This window comes from Scyliorhinus canicula, chromosome 9 (assembly GCF_902713615.1).
Source record: "Scyliorhinus canicula chromosome 9, sScyCan1.1, whole genome shotgun sequence".
NCBI classification, from domain to species: domain Eukaryota; kingdom Metazoa; phylum Chordata; class Chondrichthyes; order Carcharhiniformes; family Scyliorhinidae; genus Scyliorhinus; species Scyliorhinus canicula.
The window spans coordinates 119,008,489-119,023,514 of record NC_052154.1 but is presented as its reverse complement, the minus strand read 5'-3'; the positions used below and the strand labels follow the sequence as shown (position 1 = coordinate 119,023,514).

The 15,026-nt window shown below is 48.0% G+C and overlaps 1 protein-coding gene across 2 annotated transcripts in view; it reads left to right on the top strand.

Annotated features, from left to right (window-relative positions):
* Positions 1-15,026, top strand: part of LOC119971634 (plakophilin-3-like) — an 82,289-nt gene that overhangs the window by 42,808 nt on the left and 24,455 nt on the right. For both annotated transcript variants that reach the window (XM_038807459.1, XM_038807458.1), the window contains exon 5: positions 5,683-5,887. In XM_038807459.1, the coding sequence (XP_038663387.1) occupies positions 5,683-5,887 (205 nt within the window). The remainder of the gene's footprint in view (positions 1-5,682; positions 5,888-15,026) is intronic.

The window sequence follows — 15,026 nt, the reverse complement described above, 5'->3', positions numbered from 1 at the left end:
GAATATTCCAATACACTCCATGCCAGCCCCCCCCCCCCCCCCCCCCATGCATTTGCTTTTACCCACAATACACTTGAAACCATCCAAACTCATGTCTATGTCTTAACTTGCAATCCAGTTCTGTTTAACCACACCCCAATACTTGCTGGCCTGCATTGGATCCCCGATCAGCGAAAGCCTGGGCAGGATTCTCCATTTATGAGACTAAGTGTTGTTGCCGACGCAGAATCCGTGGACTTCCACGACAGTAAAACTGGACTGATTCCTCTACTGTTAAGGGGCTAGCACCGGCACCACGCGGAACATAATCGATTCCAATGAGAAACAATATGGGATTCGCCGGTTTCACGGCTGATAAGTTTCAGCCGTGTATATACACACTTCGCTCCCCACACACACTATCCCAGCCAACAAGATGGCAGCCAGACGAGCGGCCCCAAGACTCACTGGCATTTGAGTTGGCAACCCTCCTGGACGTGGTGGAGGAGAGGAGGATTACCCTGAATCCTCGGGAAGGAGGCAACCAGCTGCCGCCGCTCACCTGGGTGCAGGTGGCAAAGGCAGTCAGTGCCACCAGCAACATCGTCCGGACTGACCAGAGTGCCGGATGAAACTGCAGGACCTCCTCGGGGCAGCCAGGGTGTGTAGGCAGCATTGCGCCCTGGGCACCAATCCCCTTCCCACACACTCCTGATCTGACCCCTTCCCCCAAACCAGAGGGCGGCCTCACCCTACCCCACATGCCTGCACCCATGCTGGGCACCATGGCCGGGTGCCTTGGCCACTGAGGCCACCAGCTACCCACCTCCTGGGCTGCATAAGTCAGACTGCCTAACACTGCTGTTTTCTGTTCCCCGCCCCAGGAGAAGGCCGTGCACAACCACGGGGAGCAGGAGAAGAGAGGTGGGGTATCCCAGGATCTGTGGTCCCTCACCGTGGGCGAACAGAGGGTCCTGGAGGGTTGGCAGCCCAGAGAATGGGAGGTCGCTGAGGTGGAGCTCTGGCGAGGAAATTAGACCCCCGCTTAGTTGCGGTTCCCATGATACGTGTGCCAACACTCGCCTTCAACCCCAACCCGGGGTCTAAACATGCATCTTGTCTTGTGTCTACTGGGGATGGTGTGGGTCCATCAGGTGTCCCCTGCCCCTAGCCTGTGCCACAGCTGGAACTCCCACATAAGTCGGGCCCAACGCTGAAAGCAGCTCAGGCACCAGCCCTCTGCCTGACACTCGGGTCGGATGATGACAGTGATTGTCCATCACAGCTGTGTCCAATACCCTCCACTATCCCAGAGACACCCACCTTGGTTGGGCATGTTTGTGAAGAGGCTCCTGGGACGCTATCACAGTGGACTCACCACACAGCTGATCCGGTACAGCAGGTGGAAGTAGGAAAATCCGAGGGGGCGGACGGTCGGAGGGCAGACCAACCCGAGGAACTAGCTGCCATCCAGACAGGTCTCGAGCTTCTGGAACAAACCGCCCCATCAATCATGGAGAAGCGGTCACAGAGCCAGGGTCTACATGAAGGGTTGTCGATGAGCATCCAGCACCTGCAGGTGTAGTTGGGAGGAATGAGTCCAACCACGTGCAGGAGCAGGAGGTGGTGCTGGCAATGCATGCCACCCAGGCCAACACCACACATGTGGTGTCCACGGTGGTGGAGGCATCGGGGGTGGGGGGGGGGCTGCTTCAGCCATGGATCAGCATTTCCAAGGCCCGGGGCATTCTGTGCAGGTGCTGGCTGAGGCCCAGGACAAGGTTGTCACCTCACAGACATGTCCAGAGCCAGCTGGAAATTACAGCTGTGCTCTGTGTGTGGGCCAGTCACAGCGGGCCATGGGTTGGAACTGGCCGACATGGCGCAGACACAGTAAGTGGCCCAGTCCCAGAGGCAGATGATCCACTCTCTGTGCTCTATAGCCATCAGTGCGCAGACCTTGATTGAGACCAGAGTGGGCCTCCAGTTCTGGCAATGCCAGTTGGCATGGGAGCCTCAAGGGATTGCCTTGAACACAAATCTGTAAATATTCATTCACATTGAACACGTTGACACCTGTGGGTGGTCCGTGCTCCCTCCACCTGACCTTCCGCATCACCGCCATGGCAGGGTTCGATGGAACCCTAATCTAAGATCAACCTAACCTGCACCCCTTCAATTTACTGCTGTCCACGTGCCTGTCTAAGAGTCGTTTAAATATTCCTAATGACTCTGACTCCACCACCTCTGCTGGCAGTGCATTCCACGCACCCACCACTCTGTGTAAAGAACCTACCCTGACATCTCCCCTATACCTTCCTCCAATCACCTTAAAATTATGTCCCCTCGTGACAGACATTTCCACCATGCGGAAAAGTCTCCGGCTATCCACTCTATCCATACCTCTCATCACCTTGTACGCCTCTATCAAGTCACCTCTCTTCCTTCTTCGCTCCAGTGAGAAAAGCCCTAGCTCCCTCACCCTTTTTTCATAAGACATGCCCTCCAGTCCAGGCAGCATCCTGATAAATCTCCTCTGTACCCTCTCCAAAGCATCCACATCCTTCCTATAATGAGGTGACCGGAACTGGACACGTGGGGCGGGATTCTCCCAATGGGAGTCTTAAGTGCCGACACCGGAGTAAAAACCGGAGTGTTTTACTCCGTCAGCGTCTATTCCCAGATCCCTATTCTCCCCCTCCATGGGGCTAGCAGGGGCGTTGTGCGATTTACGGGGGCGGGGCCTCAGCTGAAGCTGATGCCAACTAGCGCATGCGCGGTGGCCGTCCTCCCCCAGGCCGCCCCGCACAAACATGGCGGATGGATCCAGGCTCTCCAGCAGAAGAAAGGAGGCCCGCCGACTGAGTGGCCGGCCCGCCGATCAGTTGGTCCCGATCGTGTACCAGGCCACTCCGGAGCCCCCCGCCCCCCATGAACGTAGACCCCCCACTCCCACAGGCCGCACCCAAAGCCTTCACGACGAGTACCTGCCGGCTGCGACCAGGTGTGGACTAGGCCGTTTACGTGCGTCCGCTCTGCCCATCTGGGCTGGAGAATCGCTGCTCGCTGTTTGTGGCGATTCTCTGACCGGCCTGGCATGATTCACGTGCCGCTGGTTTCGGGGGAGGCGGGAGAATCGCATGCGTGATAGGTAATGCCGGTACACAAGGCCTCATGCGGCATCTCCTCCTCCTCAGCCTGTTGGGTGGCTTGCTCCCTATCCTGGCGGCTGCCACCTGTCCCTCCTGCGGCACACTCCAGTGCTGCAGCTTCTTCCTTCTCCACGAGCAGCCCCCGCTCGTACAACTGCAGGGCATCCCACAGGATTGCAGCATCTAGCAGGGAGGCCACAATCGCTGGTTGTATTCCAATGTATTGACTGCAGGGGGTGAAAGGCCGATTTGTTATCATGGTGCATACCTGTGCCCAACCAATGGCTACCTGGTGTTCCCGGTTGGCATTGCGGGCTCTGCCCCCGCATGTCTCTCCCCCTGCCCTCTGGCCCCGACGGTGGCCAGCACCATGGGGGCCTTGGCCCTGGCGTCCATCCCTGATGCCAGAGATACTATCGGCTGGCACTGCCCTTGCCTGGCCCCCGTGACTAAGATGGGCGTTGACAGGATGGGCTGCCGGTGGGTGGCAGCCGGGTGGGTGGGGTGACTGGAGAGTAGGCTACAGGGGTAAGGGCCCCCATATGTTAGTGTCGCTGCAGAACCAGGGGCCAAGTTGAGCAGCAAGATGGCTGTGGTAATGACGGTCCGTGCCTGGGCACTGCCCCAGTCCCATTGGCAGTCACCCCTGCCACACGGATTGTTCCCCCGTCACACCCCACCCCACAACTCCAGCCAGTGTCCAGGCCGGCAGCCCACAGTCGGCCTCTCTGTGTCCTACTTCCTTCTCTCTCTCTCTCTCTCTCTCTCTCTCTTTCTCTTTCCTTCATCGGTCATTATTTTGGTTTCACGATTTTTAAAAGCACAAGTGAACCGCGTCTGGAGCTCAGCCCAACGGAGGAGGAGAATCGCGGGGGTCCTGGAGAATAATGATCAGGCCCACTAATATGCTGACGGCGTTCACTGTACCTGCATTCTGGATCGCATTGATGCTGCTATGGATGTGATGGAGAATTGTGATTTGGCGTCAAATCGGTGCCTGCCGCGATTTTGGTGTCTGTACCTATTCTCTGCCCAATTGCGTTTTGCGATTCTGGCATCTGCAAACGGAGGATCCCGTCCCCTAACCTTTACACTCGCATCCTTGTTTTCAAATCACTCCAGTGGTCTCATTCATTCGTACTTCTGCAGGTCCTCCAAAATATCCGTGCTCCTCCAGTTCTGGAACATTGCTGATTTTGATTGCTTCATAATAAGCCATGCCATCAGCTGCCAAGACCTTAAGCTCCTGGCATTCTCTGCTTTATCCCCCCCAAAGCCTGCCCGCGCCCCCCCCCCCCCCCTTCCCAAACCGCACACCTCTCTTCCCTCCTTAAAGCCACTCCCTCAGCCTCTTTGAACAAGTTTTTGGGATCTCTCTGAATGCCTTCCATGTGACTCCGTGTCTGAATTTATTTTTTGATAACGCTCCTGGAGATAATTTGCATTATTCAAAGCACTAATTGTTGTTGGGTGTAGCAGTCGTATCCTCTCGTGATTTGAACTGGATTTTGTTTTTGACTTCCACACAATATCCCTCCAAAGGTGTGTTGAGAGATGTCCAGAAGCAAATGTGGCACTGCTTTATTTCATAACTTAATTAACTAAGGGAACAACGGTTGTTATTAAACTCAGTTAATTACAATAGTGTAGCTGTATAGTCATTTAAAAAGGAGTAATGACCACATTATAACCCAAAACAAGTAAGTTGTCATGCTTGGAAGGGGCAAAAATAACTTCTGTATGCTAAATTCCTGAGCCCAGCCAAAGTTTAGCCTCATAGCCAACATTTTAAAAAGAAACCTGGTCCTGAGTGAGTCTTTGGTTTTAATCTTTCTATGCTCCGAGAACCAGGGCGGGAAGTCCTATCACTCCCACTTGAGAATCCAGGACCAAAGAATTTCCTACACCAGTGTGATGTGCTTGATTGCAGGGATGGGTTAGCAAACTGTTTATTGTTGATAATTGACACTGCCGAAGCTTAGCTTGTCAGCATTTTAACCATTTTTAAAAAAGTGTGAATGTCCTTTGCTTGAAGAGTTAGGTCTGCTGTATACTTTTCCCTTGTGCAAAAATGAAGGAGGTAGTCTCGCACAATACTTGAGCATAAAATATTACAGGTCTTGGAAATTTGTACTAAAAACAGAAAATGACAGAAATACTCAGCAGATCAGGTAGCACCTGTGGAAAGAGAAACAGTCAATGTAAGTTGATGACCTGTCACCAGACCAGAAAGATGGTCTCCCTGTGTTTTGGCTACATACTGGCTGGAATTCTGCTGTTGAAGTGTTAGTCCAATTCACTGAGCAAAGCTCCCCATTTGTAAAATGGGGCTAAGTTCCAACAGGCTGAGAGCACTAGGTACTTCAGTACTGTATCATAAAACTTGGCACGTTTCCATTTGATTTAATCTGATATGATTGAAACTGGGCAGTGGTGATGTACAGTACATAATTCTTGTGTATTAATAGCCCTGAATTTGACAAAGTTAGAGGGTTCTAATTACTGAGCTCAGTATTGCAGTTACCAAATTTGGAAATTTCCTTCCCAATAGGCCAAAAGCTTGAAGGCCATCAGTAAGCTTGTGAACCTCTTCAACCACGATTCTGTGGAAGTGCAGCGGAGTGCCACAGCAGCGATGCGAAACCTGATCTACAACAACACCTTAAATAAACTGGAGCTGGTACAGCAGAATGGGGTCCCCAGCATGATGCAGGCAATCAAAAGCATTGATGAAGAACTGAAGGGAAACATCACTGGTACGTCCAATCCTTTGTAAGATTGTTAGCTCCTCAAGCTTCTCGCAGACTAAATAAGTGGTAATCTGTCAAGGGCATTACAACATTGACCAAAGTACAAATACCTCTTGGAACTAAACTTGTTGAGGTTCTGTACGAGCCTCACTGGAATAACACCAGAGATTTGTAATTACTAATGCCAACTCAAGGATTGAAAAGGGTTAAAACCTGAGGATTTCATGTGTTGTATTTCATGTGCAATTAATGTCCTTGGGTGGGTGTCAGAAACATTTATTTCATTCGCACAAATTAAAAGTAATTAAATTTGTATGTTATCTCTTGGCCCTTCTGTGCCAATTTTCATGCGCATTGACTAGCTTAATTTATTGCTGTGTATGGAGTTGCATTCCATATTTGAAGTGGCTTCAAGAAAAAAAAAGGAATGCTGAAACTGGAACAATAAACCTCTCGGTCTTATTGTTTTGAACCGTAGTTTATAAAGATTGGTTGTGCATTTTTGTTATTCCACACTGCCTTCGCTTTGGTGTGCAAAGTACACCCTTTCCACCACTCTCTAATGTGTAACCATGTGGCCAGCAAGCCCACCTGCAACTGTGTCCCAACCACCTTCCATCCTCTTATAGTCTGTAACTGCATCTTCATCAACCCTTTTCTCCAGATTAGAGCAGTGCTCACCAATGCTTCTCACCTAGCATTAACTACATCACTTATTTTCCTAATTGGTAATTATACCCCCACGAGTTTGTCCATCTCCTCTGCCTGACCCATAACTTCAGATTTCCTGTTCCCTCTTTAGCCTGTATCCTTCCATCCTTCTTCCCTCCACTTGAGTCTATAACTACATCCTGCCAATCCCTCTCCGCTCTAACCTATAATGATCCCTCAACTCTAGCCATGGACTACAACCACAAATTAGTGACTCATCCATTCTAACTACACCACTGCCAAATGCTCTTTTCTCTAGTTTGTAACTATAGCCCACAGTCTCCCCTTCCTTTTGAGCCTATTACATCCTTGCAACCACTCCTCGCCAATATATAGCTATACACCCATTATCTCCTCTTTGAAACAGCTTGGAGCAACACTTCACCTCTCTTTCTTTCCTCTCCCTTTCTCTCTTGATGTAATGTGACCTGAATCATCTTAATTGTTAATTGTAGTGATCGTAACAGCAGTATTGAGTATCATACTGTTAGAAGAGAACCTTTTGCCAGCAATAGATCACATTCCTCCAGAATGACACTCCTCTCTGTGTGCGATTTGTTTAGTAGGAATTGCATCTCGGGCTGGAGTTGTACTGGACAGGGTTGGAGCTTTCACTGCCTTCTGGAAGGGTCTCCCACCTCGGTGCTTTAGTGTTCTTGGTAGTCTCGTGAGTTATACTGCTACTTCTGCATGGAGGCACATCAATGCAAACATTGCACCCTCGTAGACCGTCCCATCATTCTGCTGGGGTTTCATTTGTGAAGATCGAGGAGGCAGGTTCAAAGAAAACTGATGAGAGCAGCCAGGATTCCTGCTGCAAAACATTGCAGTCACAACAGAGCAATGCTTTCTCAAGGTCATGCATTATGTTAGGTAACATATTGAGAGGGCGGGTGGGGTGTATTTAGCTTCAGGCCAATTGATACAGTCATACATTGGACATGTTTGGTTTCTAAAATTCCTGAATGAGTACTTCACTGCAACTTGGAAAAAGTGGAAAGAATCCAGGATTAAATAACTTTGAAAAGAGATATATTAAAAGTCTCAGAAATAATTTAAGGAATCTTCCGTTTGAGTAATGATGTTGAGAGGTTCAATCCCTGGAACAGTCACTGTTTATTCACCCCAGAGTTGTTAGGTGTACCTTGTTTATGAAATTGTCTCAATGTGCTCTAATTTAAAATGTACTGGGTCAGAATGGCTAATTTGAGCCTGGTTTCAACTGGGCAGAAGTTGGTGTGCTGTAGTTAGCCATTGTGTCTCCAATGTGCTTGAGAGCAGTTTTTGGAGACGCTGATTGCAAAAGAGAGTCTGCGTCAGTCGGCAGGGCGCACTGCAAACTAGCAGATGCTGAGCCAATGGGGTCAGCTAAAAAGAGGACCATTCTGGAGCAGTAACAGAAAATGTGTGCGGTCCTATCATGGTTTCCAGAGGCATTGACGTTCCCTTGGGAAAGAGAGTGGGGAATCCATCTCAAACATTGAGCACCATGTCACCTTTGGCCTTTGTGCTGATACGCACCCCCATGGTCACCTCCGAGGAGGCAAACAACTGAGTGCATGTTTGTACTGACCCAGTGACCTGCACAGAATGGAGGAGAGTCTCGTCATGGCTGTTCTGCACCTCATTGAAGTGCAGCAAAATGCCTTTCCAGTTTTTACGGCCAGTCGGCCGTGATTGGGAAAGTGGAGAAAAGGGCACATGAAGGTGGAACCTGCTTCAAGGACCACCCACTCTTCATTCTAGACCCCTTATGACTGAGTCTGCCCCCCTGAGCTGATGTGAACGGGGCAGTGTTTGACAAGGGACCCCTGGGCTTAAAAAAAAATCCCAGAAGATGTTCACCATGGACATCTCCACTGTCTGAGCAGGGGAATGCACAGCTTGTCTCTAGCTGTGCTGAAGTCTGAGGTAGTGCCAAATAGAAAAAAATTAAAGACTTTTTAGTTGAGCCAAGGAATTCACTTGGGTGATTATAAGATTTATAGTCACCTTATCAATGTGTTGGGAAATGTAAGTGAATTATGCACTTAAGTTCACTGATAACCATTGTTGTTTTCCCTCTTCTATAAGGACATGAGAAAAGTGGCATTACCAGAGTGGAAGATGAGTAAAGATTATAGATAGGATTACAGACAGGTTCCCATTTTTTCTTTGGGGGGGGCAGAGTTTCTGTTTAATCCCTCCCACTGTTTAAACTCCAACCTCCCTTCATCCATGCCAGTTAAAATTCTGACGTTTGTGCCCTAAAACATCAAATATGCCACCTTGCCCAGTGATGCGACCATCAATTCACTTGAGACATGAGTAGAAGTAAACCGTGGCTTTAATCAACTTAAAACAGTGTCTGCCTGTGACTGAACCAATGCTGAGAACTGCCTGCAGGTCGACTGCTCTTTAAACCTCCCTTCAAGGGGAAGGAGCCATGGGCGGAGCCCATATGTTCCCCTATGGATAATGCCATACAATGGCCCATAGGAGAAGCCCACAAGGGCAACAGTGTAGCACAGATACAAATATACAAATACTAGTGGGACAGCACAGATACAAATACACTGGTGGATTATTAGCATAATACATTCACCACACCCAGTAGACAATATTAGTCATATCTAATGTCTGGACCAGAGAGGGCACTGATAATATAGAACTGCCTGGAGCAGCTGAGAGAAACCAGTTGAGGGATGAGATTCCGAAGTATGAATTCAACCAGGAATCTATTTGTCAGATTGAAAAGTCTTTTCAGTCATCTTATGTTCTTCAGTATGTCAACTGTTTGTGCCTGTTTGTGGTGGGGGTGGAAAACTTGTTCTGGGCAGCGTCCCAGTAAAATTGCTTAGTGAGGGCAAATCAGTAGACTTTATACACACAGCAGTGGCAGCTTCATTCTGTTCCTTAATCACTGGGTGGGGTGTGCATTGAACAGGAGTAAGGGAAGTTTCTTTCAATCTCTTTTGCTATTAGAGCCAGGTGAGTCAACATAATCATATTTGGCTATACCTGAGAAAGAAGTGCTTGATTTGTGCCTATTGTTCTAACCCCCCCCATTGTGAGACCCGCACAGACTTTGTCTCAACCTCACTGTGCAAATTAATGTTCATGCCCTAATTTTTAAAAATCATTTTTGAAAACTAAATGTGTTGAGCTGTACAGGACTGCTTATTCACCATGAAGGCTCAGAAATTTCAAGAACCCAATCTAATCTTAAGATTTAATTTTTTTAAATTGCTAAAGTTTCTCTCTTCTGGTTTATGTCCCTGCTAACTGAGATTGTTACTGCTTTGTAATCACTTTTCTCTTTTTAAAGAGGTGACCTCTGAAACAGTTGGATCTTTTCACTGTCCTTTACTTCCCTAACCACCCAGGGTGCCCCTGCCACCTCACTAATTTCAAATAGCAGGCCCATTGCTGATAGATGTTAACTGTACACAGACCAGGGATCAAAGTTGGGTCATCTTCAATCTGTTGGATTTGGTGACATCCCTATGATATTGCCTACTGAGAAATGACAGAAACCTATATGTCGATGGTTGCTTTAAATATCAATGAGGTGGAGGGTTGGGTGTATTTATAAGTCTAACATTACAAAGCCAACAAAAATGGCATGGCATTGGGTTTAAGTCTTTAGATTGCCTTCCCCTCTTTCTTTTGTGTTAATCAATCGGTTTTCAGTCAAACACTTTAAGGGCAGGATTTTCACGTCAGAGATGGGAATTGGGAAGCTTGACTAAATCGCAATCCTGACTCTGTTATCAGGCTGTGGGGAAATGAGATTTTCCCAGTAGAAGGCCTCACTTTGTGCCTGAAGTGGGTCTGCTGTCTCAATCATCTAACCCGAGGCGGGAACCAAAGTGGGATTAGGCCTACTGAATATCCCACCTTGGCTGCCTTTTTTTTTGAGTTTCAATGATCTCTTACAAGATGCTTGCCCAAATTTTGACTCTTCTATGGAATTGTCCCTCTGTCTCTATACCCTCCCTTAGCCTCATTGGCCAACTCCAATGTCACCTTAAAGCCCTTAAAAATTCTCTAGCTTGTGTTTCAAAACTTTTCCCCTCATCTCCATCTTAAATGGAAAAACCATTATTTTTAAAACGTGCCCCCAGTTCTATTCTCTTCACATGTGGTAACATATCTTTCAGTATCCATCCTGGCAAGCTTCACAGCGCCAGGGATCCGGGTTCGATTCCCTGCTTGGGTCACCGTCTGTGCGGAGTTTGCACATTCTCTCCGTGTCTGCATGGGCTTCCTCCGGGTGCTCCGGTTTCCTCCCACAAGTCCCGAAAGATGTGCTTGTTAGGTGAATTGGACATTCTGAATTCCCCCTCCGTGAACCTGAACAGGCACTGGAGTGTGGCGACTAGGGGATTTTCACGGTAACTTCATTGCAGTGTTACTGTAAGCCTACTTGTGACACTAATAAAGATCAAGTCCCCTCAAGATCTTGTATGCCTCAATAAGATTACCTCTCAATCATTTAAACTCCAATGGATACAGACCCAGTCTGTATAAAAGCAAATTACTCACTGTTAGCTCTTTTCTCGCCCTACAGATGCTGCCAGACTTGCTGAGGTTTTCCAGCATTTTCTCTTTCGTTTCAGGCCCATTCTGTCTATTCTTGTAAGATAACCCTCTCATCTTGGGTACTCCAGGATGGGGTATTTTCTCCAAGCTAGGGATTGTTGGTAATGAACCCTATGTCATTTTAGGGTGCACATGTATTGTTGTGCCCCGTCAACAATAGCTCCAATGTGATAATGCAAACTAGGTGCTGCTCATGTATTCTAAGGTAGTACCTGCTCGCAAAGGGGCTGGCTTTGCCTTGAACTTTCGAGTAATGTAAATTTCAAGTTGCCTCGGGGTGGCTGTCATCCAGGGTGACATGGTGACGCAGTGATTAGCACTGCTGCCTCACGCCGCTTAGTACCTCGGTTCGATCCTGGCACCGGGTCATTGTCCATGAGGAGTTTGCACATTCTCCCTGTCTCTGCATGGGTCTAACCCCTACAACCCAAAGATGTAGGTGAGTTGGCCACACTAAATTGCCCCTTAATTGGGGAAAAAAATAATTGGATATGCCAAATTTATTTTTAAAAGGATGGCCGCACTAGTTTCTGAAGTGCCATGGCTTGCTTCACATAGACCAGTGAAACAGCTTTGCCCCAAGATGTGCTCCCCATGTGCAACAGCATTAAAAAAAAACATGATTGCAGAGATATGGACCAGTTGGAAAGTCGGATTAAGCTGGATAGTTCTTTTTCAGCTGGCACAGGCCAAATGAACTACTATGCTGTAAATGTTCTGCATTTTCAATGTACAGATGTACACACCACAGTATGAGAGGCTGTTGAAATGTGGTGCACAGAGCGTCAATTTTACATTAATTTTAGTGAAGGCCGGCCATCTAAAGCCTCATAGTTTTTCTGCCAAATTGTGCTTGTGGATTTTCTGTATGTTCTAATATCTGGGATATGAATGCCAACATTAATCATGCACAATTAGGCAACAGATACCCATGTTCGATCTATGTCCAGTTGGACTCTCTTGTTACACTTGCAAATTGTGGTCAGACTAGTTATAATCCGTTTGAGGATAGATGGTACGTGAGGGATCAACTAAAAATCTGTCTGGATCTTTTGATGGATTGAGCAATAAACTAAGTTATCGTGTCCATGTTTGGGTGTCCCTGGAAAGGCAATATGTGATGATACGCTCGAGGCCTTCTGCATCTGGTGGTACTGTAAGTGCATTATCGACTCCAGAAATTACTTTTAATTTATTAAATTTCCTTTAAAGTTTTGGGTTGCTTTTTTAGTTATCCCATTTTGGACAACCAGTTAAACCAAATCAAGGAACAAAATGAAAGAGCTGTGCTTTAAATGGATACTACATCAAACAAAAATAAATTGCAAAGGAAACTTAAAAAGTGATGTCAAGATGGAGTGATGGTGTCTTGTTCAAATGATGCTCTGCTCTTAATTGGTTTCACAATTGGTACGGCAAAAAGAGACGTGATGGCACAGTGGTAGCACTGCTGCCTCATGGCACGATGGATCTGGGATTGCTTCTTGGGTGACTGTGTGAAGTTTGCACGTTCTCCCCGTGTCTGCGGCGGTTTCCTACCATAGTCCAAAGATGTACAGGTTAGGTGGATTGACCATGCTAAACTGCCCCTTAGTGGTCAGGGATGTGGAGAATGGGGTTGTGGGATAGGGTGGGGGAGTGGGCTTAGGCAGTGGGCTCTTTTGGAGGGTCGGTACTCACTCAATGGGTCGGATTCTGCATTGGACTCTATGATTTTTGGTATACCTAGGAACAGGAGCCTGGGTTGCTAAGTATGTGGAGTATTGGACTTTTAATCTGAGGCTCCAGATATAGAGTCTCATTATACGCAGATGATCTGCTCTTATATGTATCGGACCCAATGGTGGGGATGGACGGTATCATGGCAACACTGAGGGAATTTGGCCAGTTCTGCGGATACAAACTTAACATGGCTATGAGCGAGTTGTTTGTAATTCAGGCGAGGGGGCAGGAGAGTAGTCTGAAGGGGTTGCCGTTCAGGCTAGTGGGGGAGAGTTTCCGATATTTGGGGATTCACGGGACTGGGTCAAGTTGCATAAGCTCAACCTGTCCCGACTGGTGGAACGAGTGAGGGAGGAGGTCCGGAGGTGGGATGCGCTCCCGCTGTCATTGGCGGGGAGGGTGCAGACTGTTAAGATGACGATTCTCCTTCGGTTCTTGTTTGTTTTTCAGTGTCGCCCCATCTTTATCCCGCGGTCCTTCTTTAAGAGGCTGAATAAAATTATTCTGGGATTTGTATTGGCCGGGAAGTCCCTGCTGGTGAAGAGGGTGATGCTTGAAAGGAACAGAGGAGAAGGGGGTCTGGCATTGCCGAACTTCAGCAACTATTACTGGGCGGCCAATATAGCGATGATAAGGAAATGGATGGTGGGTGCGGGGTTGGTTTGGGAGCAGATGGAGGCTGCTTCGTGCAGGGGCACTAGCTTGGCAGCCCTTGTCACGGCACCTCTGCCTCTTCCGCCGGCACGGTACTCCACCAGCTCGATAGTGGTGGTGGCTCTTCGGGTCTGGGTCCAGTGGAGGAGGCATATAGGGGAGGCAAGAGCATCGGTGTGCACCCCAATCTGTGGCAACCACCGATTTGCCCCAGGGAACATGTACGGGGGGTATCGACTGTGGAAGTGGGCGGGGATTGTGAGGATGGGGGATCTGTTCCTGGAAGGGAGCTTTCCGAGCATGGGGTATTGGCAGGGATTCGCAGATGTCATGTCCCGGGTATTGAAAACTGGGGGTGGTAATGAGCCCTGAAGTGGCGATCTTTGGGGTTTCGGAGGATCTGGGAGTCCAGGAAGAGAGAGAGGCCGACGTTCTGGCCTTTGCTTCCCCGGTAGCCCAGGCGACGAGTACTGTTAGCACAGAGGGACTCAAAGCCCCCGATGGCTGAGATATGGCTATCAGACATGGCAAACTTTCTTGGCCCAGAGAAAGTCAAGTTTGCCTTGAGACGTTCGCTACTAGGGTTCGCCCGAAGGTGGCAGCCATTTATTGACTTCGCAGAGGAGTAAGCGTCAGCAGTGGGGGGTGGGGGGGGGGGGGGGGGCTTGGCTAGAGTAGAGTAGGGGGATTTTGAGGCAGGTCCGTGCGTGAACAGAGCCATAGTTTACACTGTTTAATTTGACTTGACTTTATTTTGTGCGGTATAATGTCGCTTTTTCTATATGCCTAAAATACCTCACTAAAATTGTTTGTTTAAAAAAAATCTGAGGCTACAGGATTCATGTTCAGGTGCTGCTTATATAATTTGAATTCTCACTTCTCACGAAATTCAAGCAATTACAAGAAACATGAGCAATTTACATCTCTACAAGATACTTTAAATAAAGAGTCATGAACTGAATTGCCAAATGGAAAACAGAAGTTCTACTGGTGTACCACAGGAGAAAGATTTGTATGTTATCTAAATAAGAGAACCATCCCATAAAATTGCAAATGGTTGCTGCACAATCATTTGATTTAGTTGCCTTTAGATGATACTACCACATTTAGTACAAATACCATATTCTTACATTATAAATGCTGTATCACCCATCTCAGTTCACCCATCTCAAAAGAGTCTGAAGCACATACCAATGTTTCCTAAATAAGTCCATGGGTTTGCACCCTTTACCCTGCCCAAAGTTTGTTTTCCCCTTGCATTGCTGCCTCATAGCGCCAGAAATCCGGGTTCAATTCTGGTTTGGGTGACTGTGTGAAGTTTACACTTTCTCCCCGTGTCTGCGTGGGTTTCCTCCGGGTGCTCCGGTTTCCTCCCACAGTTATCAAAGGACAGGTAACATGTGTTGGCCATGATAAAAGTGCGCCTTATTGTCCAGGGATGTACAGGATTGTGCTGTTGCGGGTTATGGGCCAG